Consider the following 14,527-nt stretch of genomic DNA (forward strand, 5'->3'; position numbering starts at 1 on the left):
TTTTCTCACTACTGCTAACCCAAATCTTAACAAAGCCAAATATGGTTTAGGCATTTTGAATCAACAAATGGAACATTAACATAACCCAACAAACATATTTTTGGATCCATTAAATATCCCTTTGAAACAAATCCCTCAAAAATTTTATAATTTCCTCCCAAAAATGCTTAATTTTCTTTCACGACCAAACTGAATGTACAAAAGTAACTTTCTGCTCTCTACATCTAAAACAGAAATCTGTTAAACTGAATCCATATCTCTTCAATTTCTCAGGGGTTGAATATAATTGATGCAAAAAATTCTAATTGACCATAGTATACCTCACATTAATTAACTTGGTAACACCGTCAACACACAGTTTTGACCATTCCTCCCATGTCAAAATAATATTTAATTCTTTCCCATTTGTCTTTTTCCATTTTCTCCTGCAACAACCTATACATATCAGAAATAAAGCATTTTTCACCTTTATCTGCAATTAATAATTCAAATTTCTTTTGACCTGGTAAATTTATTTCCTTCCCATAATTCTTCTTTAAATAATCTCAAAGTTGGTAATAAACAAAGAATTTGATGCAATACCATATCTTTCCTGCAACCTTTTAAATGAACAAAACCTCCCTGCTTCAAAACAATCTATTACATTCACTAATCCTTTAATTTCCCAATCTTTTAAGTAAGGATTCTATCATGAAAAGGGAATTAATTTATTCTGATATAATGGTGATCTTATCGAAACTATTCCGATAGAATCAAGAATTAAATTGCGATTTTACCAAATATTCATTATATGTCGAAAAACGGATAATTTAAATTCTTGTAACAATAAAGGATTCCATTTATAAATGAAATGATTAATATTATTTTCCAAAATCTGAGCCATCTTTATCTTTGCCCACCTAGGAGATTGTTGATTATCAAATAACCAATTAATAAACTTCATCGGTGCCACCTCATAATAATTATAAAAACAATGTAATTGCAAACCACCCAATTTATAATGCCAAGTCCATTTTTGGAAAGAAACCCTCGATAATTTACCTTTCCATAAGAATAACCCAACTATGCAAGGAATAGATTGAAAAAAGTATTGTACTCGAGCATAAATGTTCATCTTTATGCAATTCACTCTTCCTATTAAGGTCAGTGGTAAATCTTTCCACTTATCTAAATCAATTTTAACCTTATTTCATAAAGGTACATAATGCAAAATAAATAATTCATGATCATTTTTATTTACAACTATTCCTAAATATTTAATTTTATTTGACCATCTAAATTTAGTAATTTGTCTACAATCCATAAAATCTTCTTCTGCTATTGGTAAAACCTCACTCTTTTCCCAATTAATCTCATATCCCGATAATTTACCATACTTATTCAACAAGTCCTGTGATAATTTTAGTGAAGTTTTTGGATTAGTTAAATATACAAAAACATCATGTGTAAATAAGCTAATTTTATTTTCATTTTCTCTCACTTTAAGTCCTCTAACACCAAAATCATGTCAAACAGCCTGAGGTAAAGGTTCTGTCACCAAAGCAAGTAAAGCAGGTGAAAGAGGAAAACCCTGTCTTGTAGAACAAGATAAATTAAAAGATTTTGAAATCTCACCATTCGTTATTACCCTTGTCGTAAGTTCTGCATATAAAGCCCTAACACAACCCCTAAAAAATGGAACAAAATTAAATTTTTCCAATACTTTAAACAAAAACTTCCACTCAACTCGATCAAATGCCTTCTCAGCATCCAAAGATATATCCGTTGGTTGATTATCTTGTTGTTTTTAGCATTAATTAATGAAATCAATTTAACTATATTATCTGATGACAATTTAACTACATTGTCTTTGACAAACCCTACCAGATTGTTACGTAAAAAAAATTGGCAAATAATTCACTAACCTATTATCTGAAACTTTTGACACCAATCTATAATCAACATTTAATAATGATATCGGTCTGTAAGGTGACACTTTTAAAGAGTTCCTTTCTTTTTTTAGGTATAACTGTAATCAATGCTTTTGAGAAAGATTCTGGAAATACATCCATTTTAGTTGCTTGTTTCAAAACATCTTTATATAATGGAAATAATAAATCATTAAATTTTTTATAAAACACCACCTTAAATCCATCCTCTCCAGGAGATTTCCCATCAGGCATCGATTGCAAAGCTTCTCTCAATTCTAATTCAGTAAATAAAATATCTAAATTCTTTACCTCAAATTCATTCAACACTGGCAAATTTAAACTAGATAAAAATAAATCAATTTGATCCATTTTTTGATAACCCTCTGACATATATAAATTTTCATTAAATTTTAAAAATTCATCAGTATTCATTTATGTAATTTCTCCATTCTTCCTAATAGCATTAATTGTCCTTGATACTTGCTCAGTTTTATGTTGCCATGCCAAACCATATGCACTCTTTCTCCCAATTGATAATAACATTGTTTAGACTCCAACATCATTTGCTCATATTTATACGTTTGTAAATTATAACGTAATTTCACTTTAGATAAATTTATCCTTTCATCCTCTGTATAATTTTTTTAAATTTTTTTCTCCAAGCCTTCGATTTCCTTTTCCAAATTTAAACTTACAAATAAATAGTTTTTTTCTCTCTTAGTTGTATAGCTAATAATTTGTCCCCTCAAATATGCTTTTAAAGCATCCCACAAAATAAATTTACTTTGAACTGAATTTTCTTTCATTTGTAAATAAAAAATAATTTGATCTCTCATCTACTAAATGAAATCTGGTCTCTTCAATAACTTTTCATTAAACCTCCATCGATAAGCTGTCTCAGTTAATTCAGTCCCTAAACATTTAATGAAGGATATGAGAATAACCTACTTTTATATTCTGCAAAATTAAATCTACTTGTAAATGCACAGAAATCAAAAATACATTTATTCTAGAGAAAGAATTATGCCGAGCTGAATAAAGTGAATAATCTTTCTCAGTTGGATTTAATTTCCTCCAAATTTCCACTAAATTTAAATCCTCCATCATCTTAAACAGTCTTTTTGCCATTTTAGTTCTTTCAACAATTTTTGGAGATTTGTCCAACAAGGGATCCAAACAACAGTTAAAATCTACTCCGACTAACACATTCCCATATGCCTGATTCGAATTTAAAAATGTCCCTGAAAAAAATGTCTGATCATCTTCATTTGGTGCATAAACATACATTAAAGTCCAACTTTCAGAAAAAAATCTTCCAATTAACAATCAGTACTCTTCCAACATTATCAAAAAAAAATCCACAGCAAAAAGTTTTTTTTAATTAACTAATATCACCACGCCTCTAGTTTTAGAGTTTAATGAAGAAAAAATTACATGTCCTGACCAATCTCTCTTCAACTTCAAATGTTCTTTTTCTGTCAAATGAGTCCTTTGCAAAAATACAATATCTACTTTTAGCTTCTTTAAATTTTTATTTTTTCTGCCTTTTTCTCCTTTGATTGTAATTCAAAAGATACATTTTTACGTATCAAAATAGCTACATCTTTAGCCTTAGAATTAAATGAAGAAGAATATACATGCCCAACCCAGTTCCTTTTTAATTTCACGCTTTCCTTCACATTCAAATGTGTTTCTTGTAAAAAAGCAATATCAATTTTCATTTTCTTAATATATGCCAAGACCCTCTTACGTTTAACCTAACTATTTAATCCTCGAACATTAAAAGTAGCAAACCTCAACTTTGATATATCTACTATTATTACTAAATACCAATAATATCTTTATATAAAAACTCAAATTAATGTATATAGGCCCTCCAATAAAAAAATCACAAATTAAAAACTAAAAAAAAATTAAAAATAAAAAAAAATTAAAAATAAAGAAAAAGAAAAAAAAAAGAAACCCCCCCCCCCAAAAAAAAACTACCAAAAGGTAGTAATCCCCTAAACAAAAATTGGGTGTGGGTCACCCACCAGTGGCTGATGACTAGTAAAGAAAGTCCAAATCTCTCCTTGCCCAGCCAAACAGTCAGTAACATCAAAATATTATAAGAACAAAAGAAAAAATAGAATAAGAAAATTCTTTTAACCCAAAAGACTCCAATCTTGAAAATCCCATTTCAGAAGTTGGACTCTTTCCATTCCTGTTTTTTTCCCATTTTTGCCATTTCTTCCTTTTCCAGAGCTACCAAAGTTTTCTTTAGGAGATAATGCTGGACTATGTCTTTGTCCTCTTATATCTGGCCATGAGTCAGCAAAAATTATTGCTTCACAATCAGTTTCAAAAAACCAAAATTGATAGACTCCGTAAAACACCTTCAACACTGCAGGGTAACGAAAAGTAGACTTATAACCTTTATGTCACAAAACTTCTTTAACTGGATTGAATCGACGTCGACCTGATGCATTTCCAACAATGGAGACATTTTCCTGTGTGCTCCCTCCATTGAAATCAAAAGGCTTTCTACTTCTTGGGAACACGCACCTTCTTCCGGGGAATGGGTAATTCCAGCGCCATCCTTCATTTGGTAGCAATAGATTTTTTTTCAGCCCGCACAGGAAATCTTTGGGGTCTAGGCAATGAAGAAATTGAGCCAGGGGCTGTTTCAGGTCGTCTAGTCCCCAGATCCTCAGCACTTCGAAAATGTATATTCTTATGAACTTGAGGTTTAATCTTTTTACCATTAGTGGCCATAATAATTGCTTGATACTTTAAACTAAAATTTAAAAAGTTTAAACTTGAAAACAAAGGGTTAAAAAACAGGTATTTAAAAATCTGGCCAGAGAGGTCGAGATTACATGTCTAGACTCTACGCTATCTTGCCACGATCCCTACTTTTAGCTTCTTAATATAATCTATCACACATTGCCTTTTTATTGGGTGATTTAAACCCTTAACATTAACAATTGTAAAACTTAAATTACTTATTACAACTTACACAATGGCACCCAATCTTTCACAATTAACTTAAACAAAAACCCTCAACCAACAATAAAAAACACTAGACCCCCCCCTGAAAAAACTGCAACACACTCGAGACACATACCCCAGACACATACCCCAACAATCACACACCTCCCACACACACACCCTACCCACAACCCCCAACACACATCCCCAGACACACATTCCACACATACAAGCCCCGACTCACACCCCCCACAATCACACACCTCCCACATGCACACCCCACACACACATACACATCCCAGGAACACACCCTCACGCTCACAAACTCCCAAACATACACTCTGCGCACACACACACACATATCCCCCATACACATACTCCCCCACACACAACCTCTGACAGATATACACAAACACCCTTCGACACTCATACACACCTTCCACACCCTCACTCCACAAACACCCAATGCACCCACAATCCCCTTCCCACACACCACACCTACACATATACCCCGACGCACAACCCAGAAACACCTCCCACATACACCCCTCACACACACTTTCACACATGACCACCTCCCACACACAACTCACAAAATCAACTCCCAGCCACACATCCCACACATAAACGCACACTCACACTCACCCGATACAACCCCTGGACAGATAAACCTCCCACACACATACCCGTACACACATCCTCTCACACTCAGTCCCCCCCACACACACCCACCCACACCCCATATACCTCTCACACACACCCCCAAACACACACACACCTTCACACTTGACCACCTCCCACACACAACCAACACAAAATCAACACCCAGCTACACACACACATACACGCACACTCACACAATACAACCCCTACACAGATAAACCTCCCACACACATACCCGTACACACATCCTTTCACACACACAGTCCCCCCCACACACACCCACCCACACCCCATATACCTCTCACACACACACCCAAACACACACACCTTCACACTTGACCACCTCCCACACACAACCAACACAAAATCAACACCCACCTACACACACACATACACGCACACTCACACAATACAACCCTACACATCTGCCCCAAAAAACATGGCCCCAATGGACATCCCCCACTCACTCCCCACATACACACCCCACACAATCATAACCCTACAGACTTCCCCACAAAAACAATAACATACCCGTCCCACACACACCCAACACAAACCACACACACACCCATTCATAGACCTCCACCCATCCCCCAAACACATACCCCACATACACACCCAGCACATGGACGCCCCTCCATATTCACCACCGCATTCACACCCCTGCACACACAACCCACGCACAAACCCATTCCCAATCATGCCCCCTACACACTCTCTCCCTCGCATGCACTGCCACACTTATTTCTCCGCACACACACCCTTCACACCCTTGACACAAACATTGCCAGACAAATCCCACCATGCACACGCACTAATGCGACCCTGCACAAACACCTTCCCACACAAGTCCCTCACACATGCACTCCCACTCACATGGCCCTACACACACATCCCGAACCACATACCCCTACACACACACACAAGCCATAAATACGCCCACACACACACTCCCTCATACAACCCCCTCACACACAAACCCGCAAATCCACCCACCCACACCACCCCACACATATTTCCCCCACACTCATGCGCTCACACACAGACACACACACATTCCCTCCACGTATATCACACACACACACACACACACACACACACACCAACCCTCCATATGCAAACCCCACACAAGCCACACATCCCATACCCACACACACACTCTCTATATTCAAATCCCACACACACACAAACCCCACTCATAAACACCACACAAGCACAAAACCCCTAACACACACAAACTCACACAAAAACACCACACAAACACAAACAACCCCCACACTCAAATCCACCCCACACTCTAACCCACAACACACACTAACCCACCACACATACACACCATACTCACATCCCCAAACATCAGAGACTTACCCAAATTCCCCACACACACAAACCCCAAAATAGCGCCCATGGTGGAAGTGAGGGCATTGGTGCAGTCGCTGACCCATGGGGAGGTGTGGGTGAGGGCATTGGTGCCATCACTGATGGAGGGAGGGGGTGGTGCCGTCGCTGATGGAGGGAGGGGGGTTGGTGCCGTCGCTGATGGAGGGAGGGGGTGTGGTGCCTTCGCTGATGGAGGGAGGGGGGTTGGTGCTGTCGCTGATGGAGGGAGGGGGTGGTGCCTTCGCTGATGGAGGGAGGTGGATTGGTGCCATCGCTGATGGAGGGAGGGGGGTTGGTGCCATCGCTGATGGAGGGAGGGAGGTTGGTGCCATCGCTGATGGAGGGAGGGGGGTGGTGCCATCGCTGATGGAGGGAGGGAGGTTGGTGCCATCGCTGATGGAAGGAGGGGGGGTGGTGCCATCGCTGATGGAGGGAGGGAGGTTGGTGCCATCGGTGATGGAGGGAGGGAGGTTGGTGCCATCGCTGATGGAAGGAGGGGGGTGGTGCCATCGCTGATGGAGGGAGGGAGGTTGGTGCCATCGCTGATTGAGGGAGGGAGGTTGGTGCCATCGCTGATGTGTCAAGGGGTGCAAGATGACGTCATCATTGACAAGTATGGGGATGGAAGTAGCGCTGACAAGCAGGGTGGGGGCGCATGCAATGCTTGCCATGTCCTATATACGTTGGTGCCCCACACAGACACTGACACACACACTCACCCTGCCACACACACCCACTCACACATACACACCCCCACACACACCCCAAACCCACACCCCTCACACACTCCCCATACACCCATCCCCCACAAACTCACACCCCTCACAACCACACACACACCCCTCACAAACACCACACATAACCCACACCCCTCATACACACACCCTCACACATGCCCCACAACACACACCCCTCCACACCATCTCTCCACCCATCCCACACGCTCTCACCCCCCACCCACACATCCACACACTCAGACACCCCCACACTGCCCCCTACACATATTCTCACAAACACACATCTACACACACTTCCCACATTAACACACCATACACACACCCACCCCCACACACCCCACTCCCCACACACCCACTCCCCACAAACACACATCCCTCACAAACACACACCACACATAACCCACACACACTGCCACACACATACCCCACAACACACACCCCTCCACAACACCCACCCACCCATCTCACACACACTCTCACCCCCCACCCACACACTCAGACACCCCCACACAGCCCCTACACTTATCTTCACAAACACTCATCTACACACATTTCCCACACACACCCCTCTCGCACCCATCACTCACACACACACACCCCACACTAACACACTATACACACACCCACCCCCCACATACCCCACTCCCTACACATCCACCCTCCACAAACACACATCCCTCACAAACACACACCACACATAACCCACACCCACACCCCTCATACACACACCCTCACACATGCCCCACAACACACACCCCTCCACACCATCTCTCCACCCATCCCACACACTCTCACCCCCCACCCACACATCCACACACTCAGACACCCCCACACTGCCCCCTACACATATTCTCACAAACACACATCTACACACACTTCCCACACACACCCATCCCTCACACACACACACCACATTAACACACCTTACACACACCCACCCCCACACACCGCACTCCCTACACATCCACCCCCCACAAACACACATCCCTCACAAACACACACCACACATAACCCACACACACATACCCCTCATACACACTCCCACACACATACCCCACAACACACTCCCCTCCACACCCCCATCCACCCATCCCACACACTCTCACCCCCCATCCACACACTCAGACACCCCCACACAGCCCCCTACACTAATCCTCACATACAACCCACACACTCCCACTTACACACACCCCACACACACCTCTCACACACACCCACAAACACACTTCCCACACACTCAGACACCTTCCACACTGACTCCACACAACACACAGACCACACACAATTCCCACACACACCCCACACACCCACATACTTACACACACTTCCCACACACACTCCCACTTACACACACACCCCACATCCCCACACTTACCAAACACTCACCCCACACAAACCTCTCACATCCACTTCCCACACACTCAATCCACACACTCAGACAACTCCCACAGTGACCCCACACACACACACATCCACACTCCAATAGAATCTCTTTTCTCCCTCTCCCCTTAATCCCGTCTCCGAACCAGATTCTTGTATTTAAAGTAGACTTTGTTCCTAGACGAATATAATATGGGTCTGGAAGTCGGGATTTAGAATGAAAGGTTCTGAAAATCGTTCAGGATAGGTCCCCCCAATTATTTCGGGGCAAATTGGAAGATGTTCTTTTATATCAGCGACATGTTCTATCAGTGAGATAATTTTGTCGAGTTCCTTCCATTTGACGTCGATGTTGTGCTTTGTACAAATGTCTGCATATATTTGTTCACTTATGGAAAATGGAAAGAAGGAAATGCACACACGCACACATACCCACTCCCACACCCTCCCACACGCACACATACATACACACAACCTCCCTCACACCCCTTCTTACACACGCCCACACACATACCTACCCAAAAGGACCCAAGCACATACACTCCACACATATCCACCACACAATCCTACCCACACACCCCACACACAACCCCTCACCCATTCCCTCCATAACCCCACATGCAGACCCCAAACACACACCCCAATCCCACAAAACTCCAGACACACATCCCAATGATTTTGGGGCAAATTGGAAGATGTGCTTTTCTATCAGGGACGTGTTCCATAAGTGAGTTAATTTTGTCGAGTTCCTTCCATTTGACGTCGATGTTGTGCTTTGTGCAAATGTTCTGTATATATTTGATCGTTGATATATTTGTATATATTTGTTCACTGTTCTGTATATATTCTGTATATATTGTATATATTCTGTATATACTTTTTCACTGTAAACAAAAGCCCCACATATCTGCACACGCACCCTCACACACACACCCTCCCCCACACCCCTTCTTACACACGCCCACACACATTCCCACCCACAAGCAACCATGCACATATAACCCACACACATCCACCGCACAATCTCACCCACACACACCACACACATCCACTCACACGTTCCATCCAACACCCCAATACCCGAACATGCAGTCCACAAACACACACCCAATTCCACACAACTCCACACACACATCCCAAATCCCACACACAACCCCAACTATTTCGGGGCAAATTGGTAGATGTGCTTTTATATCAGGGACGTGTTCGATAAGTGAGATAATTTTGTCGAGTTCTTTTCATTTGACGTCGATGTTGTGCTTTGTACATATGTTCTGTATATATTTGATCGTTGATATATTTGTATATATTTGTTCACTCTTCTGTATATATTCTGTATATATTGTAAATATTCTGTATATACTTTTTCACTGTAAATAAAACCCCCACATACATGCACGCACACACACACTACCACACACACCCAAATGCCAACAGACACTCCCACTCCCTCACACACACACACACACACACACACACACACACACACACACACACACACTGTCCCTCACACCCCTTCTTACACACGCTCACACATATACCCACCCACAAGCACCCATGCACTTATACCCCACACACATCCACTACACAATCTTAAAAAATCAAACAAAAGATGAGAAACATTAAATCGGACTGACCCGACAGGACGGAGGAACTAAGGTCGTTTGGAATCAGCAGATGCGATAGAATCGGCAATCTCCGTCAGGCCGAGGGACCTTGAAACACCACGCAAGTACAAACTAAACTGGATGAGAGGGTCCTTGCAGAGAAATGGATTGGAGTCAATCCACAGGACCCTCAGAGCAACAGAGAGGATCACTGGAGTCTCCCTCTTCCCCATCAGTGTGATCTAGCAGGATCCTTGTCTGAAGAGGCCATGCCAAATCCTGGAGAAGCCCTTTGACCCTGCCCACAGCATCTCTCAGCTGCTCCCATCAAGGAAGAGAAAGGAGGATCAGAACCAGCATCAGCAGGATGAAGAACAGCTTCTCTGCAGGGGTCGGGAGAAGGTTGGACCACCAAAGGAACTGCTCCCACTCACCATCCGAGTGCAAACAGAGAGCGCATGTAAAATGTTCAATGATGGGAATGTATGGACATGATACTAAGGGCTGAAAGAGACTTGGAACAGGGTTTTTTGTGGTCGATCATTTATTACGAATAAAGTCTTACACGAAAGGGCAAGAAGCAGCTAAGGTTCTTCTTTCCACACAGATCTACTGTTAGTCCTCTAATTCTATGGGATGTCGCAGGGTTGTAGCTCCCAGTTGTTGGGATAGGCTGACACAAAGTGGTAGGTCCAGGTACTAATGAGGATGCCATCAGATGGTTCCCCACCCCCCACTCTCTCCCCACCACCACTGCCAACATCAGTTCTTTGTATTACAAATAAAGATGAGTGAAACACAGAAGTCTGCAGACGCTGTGCTTATAATTACAAACACACTGACATGCTGAAGGAACTCAGCTATTCTTTCCAGCATTCAGGCCTGAGCCCTTCTTCAAGGAATAAACAGAATAACCCAGAAGCAGGAAATCTCAGAAAGGCTCAGAATTCTGGTTAGGGGACAAATCCAGCCCAACAAAAGGTGTTAATTGGATGTGATAGGGATGAGGTTTTTCATAGCAGGCCGAGCGACCATGTGGTCAGGCGGGCCGAATCGCTGTCCCAGTCAGTTGGTACAAGATGGCATAGGCCCCCCTTCCCTTCTCATGAGAAGCATGCATTTGGTGACACATGTTGCCTGGGAGATGTCGCCACATCCTGGTTGCAGCAACTCCGCAACGCACTGACATCACTCCCCTAGACCAGCGCACCCCAGAGAGGAATGAGGTCGTCCCCTAAAAGCAGCACGAGAGGTTCATATAAAGGCAGTTACTGGTTCACTTCATGCTGTGTGGAGGTGCTTCATTTCAGTAGCACCACCTTTTGCAGTCACGACAAGACCATGAACAGGCTGTCAGCAAGAGAATGGGATGGGGAATTGAAGCAGGTGGCCACTGGGAGATCCCCACTCTTGTGGCGGACATGGAGAAGTTTGTATTTATAGGATAGCTATAAATTCCGATGAAAATACAACCAGTACAGGTTTTACTCACTCACAGGCTTCCAGAGTGGGTGAGAAAATACAAGTCTTTAGGCCAGCAAATCTTCCAGACAGGGTTCAATGATCAATTCTTCCCAACAGGGTCCCAAGCTCCAAAAGGCAGCCCATTCATATATTGGTTTCCCGCCCAAACACAGCTGATTGAGTCTATTACCTATCAGATGTGAATTGTCAAAAGCTACAGTAAGCGTTCAGTAACCTTAACAACACCTTCCAGTGCCAGCTTGAAATTGTTTCTGCTCAGAGGTTTCGCCCACCATTGTTCACAGACGAAGGTGAATGATGCATGTCAGTGACACATGGGTCTCTCTGGAGGTTGAACTGATCCCAGGGCACTGAGTTCTGGAGAAATGACCACACCAAATTTGATGTTGCTGAATGGAGGAAACACTTTCGTATGTCGCATGGCACCTTTCACTTCGTGCTGGAACTCTAAGAACCTCACCTGAAGCCGCATAGACCAGGCGCAGCAACCATGGAGCCGGGATTTCGATTAGCTGTGGCTCTGCGCTGGTATGCCACCCCTTGTGAGTATCGATCCATCAGTCCCATCTTTGGAATAGGCATCAGCACCGTGTGCATGGTGGTGCAGGTGGTGACGGCCGCCTTGACGAAGTTCCTCGGTAAACGTCTCATGTCCCTGCCCATTGGAACACGTCTCCAGGAGACCAATGACAGCTTGGTGCAAAGGGGATACCCAATGTGTGCCGGTGCCATTGATGGATCACATATTCCCATTATTGCCCCCAGCTTGCATGCTGCAGCCTACTACAATCGCAAAGGCTGGCATTCAATGGTTCTGCAAGCGGTGGTCGACCACAGATTCTGGTGAGCTAAGCCTTTATTGGTCTTTATCACATCACATCTCAATGTCTATCACTTCACTGTGCTTTCCATTCACGTTACAGCTTCTCAGATGTGTTTGTTGGCCGGGCAGTACCCATGATGCCCGAGTGCTTACCAACTCTCCTCTGTATAGAAAGGAAGAGGACCAGGGCGGATACCACTTCCCACCTGACGTGAGTGTTCACCCTACAAAGCTCCATGTGTCAATCTTATGTATGCTTATTGTGTCAACGGTCATGTGTATGAATTAACAACATTCTCCATTGTTGTGCCTGCAGGTGTCCAAGGATGTTAATGGAGTGGAGGTTCCAGCGCATCTTGTGGGTCATCTGGCATATCCACTACGAAATTGGCTGATGAAGGGGTTCACACAGCACCAAGGACTGGATCTGGATCAGCAAAGATTTAACAAGGCCCTTAATTCTGCAAGGATAGTGGTGGAACATGCATATTGCCGTCTAAATGGCTGCCGGTGGTGCCTGTCCAAGCGTCTGGATATCTCTACCACCTTAGTCCCAGGTGTTGTGTTTGCTCGCTGTGTCCTGCACAATATATGTGAGATTAACAAGGAAGACTTTCTGTCAGAGTGGACGTTGGTTGAAGCAGATGGTCCTGCACCCATTAGCACAGATTGTCACAATCAGCAGGCCCATGGGCACCAGGCCATCCATTCTGCCATTTTGTCCATCCTGTAAGGGTATGACCCTGCCACCTAGCTCCTAATTTCCACAACTTGTTCCCCCCTCCACCCTCCCCACCCAATGCGACAACATGAGCCTACTGCCTGGCATGTTATGTGTTCTCATGAAGTAATGGTTGCATATAAATGAGACTTGTGTGCTTGTCAAAAATGTAATAAAAAACATTTTTTGAGAAATCTTATTGCTTCATAAATATCTGAGTTCGATATAGCAATGTAAACATTTCACATTATGTTTAAACTAGATGTAAACCATGGAACGGACAAATCACATTGCAAATACACTCCACACTTGAACACCGCAGAACAAAAACAAAAATGGTAAACACAACAAACACCTCCACCCGGCACCACAGCATTTCTGTGTTGTGCCGATTATACCTCTCGGAGGAGGGTTACCAAGTTCATTTGGCAGGCGCATCCTGCGCATTCAGGTGGCCTTCCGGCAGCCCATATTGCCATTATATGCGGCTTTACAAGTGGGGCATTTGGCCACCTGAAAGTGCCTTTTCTAAGAGTTCCTGTATCTGGCTCATTCCTTGAAGAAGGGCTCAGGACTGAAATGTTGGGAACATATCTTGATCTCCTATGGACACTGAAAATCCGGGCTGAGCTCCTCCAGCTTAACGGTGGGTTTTTAACCACAACATATAGATGCACATCTCAAGACAAGGCCACAAAAATGTGCCACCTGGGTAAATTGCATAACAGGGGCATCTTGTGGTTCCACTTGGCTGCTTCTTACATTATTTGGCCAGGACTTTCTTTGCAAATTTCCCAACACCTATTCTGTGTTTTCTCCAGCCTGTCAATTCAAATACACTTGTTTTCTTA

The 14,527-nt window shown here is 43.3% G+C and overlaps 1 protein-coding gene across 1 annotated transcript; it reads left to right on the forward strand.

Annotated features, from left to right (window-relative positions):
- The first annotated feature begins 7,453 nt into the window (after window positions 1-7,453).
- LOC138759072 (uncharacterized) lies at window positions 7,454-13,870 on the forward strand. Its single transcript, XM_069928937.1, has 2 exons — window positions 7,454-13,166; window positions 13,272-13,870. The coding sequence occupies exons 1-2, from the start codon at window positions 12,819-12,821 to the stop codon at window positions 13,686-13,688; spliced, it is 765 nt and encodes a 254-aa protein (XP_069785038.1). The 5' UTR covers window positions 7,454-12,818; the 3' UTR covers window positions 13,689-13,870.
- Window positions 13,871-14,527: the final 657 nt, after the last annotated feature.

Source organism: Narcine bancroftii, chromosome 3, assembly GCF_036971445.1.
Source record: "Narcine bancroftii isolate sNarBan1 chromosome 3, sNarBan1.hap1, whole genome shotgun sequence".
NCBI lineage: Eukaryota > Metazoa > Chordata > Chondrichthyes > Torpediniformes > Narcinidae > Narcine > Narcine bancroftii.

What these genes read in the sequence shown, in the direction of transcription:
- LOC138759072 (XM_069928937.1), top strand. Translation starts at nt 12,819, where the DNA reads ATGACAGCTTGGTGCAAAGGGGATACCCAATGTGTGCCGGTGCCATTG. An exon ending in GATACCACTTCCCACCTGAC is followed by an intron (nt 13,167 to 13,271) that starts GTGAGTGTTCAC and finishes TTGTGCCTGCAG; the next exon opens with GTGTCCAAGGATGTTAATGG.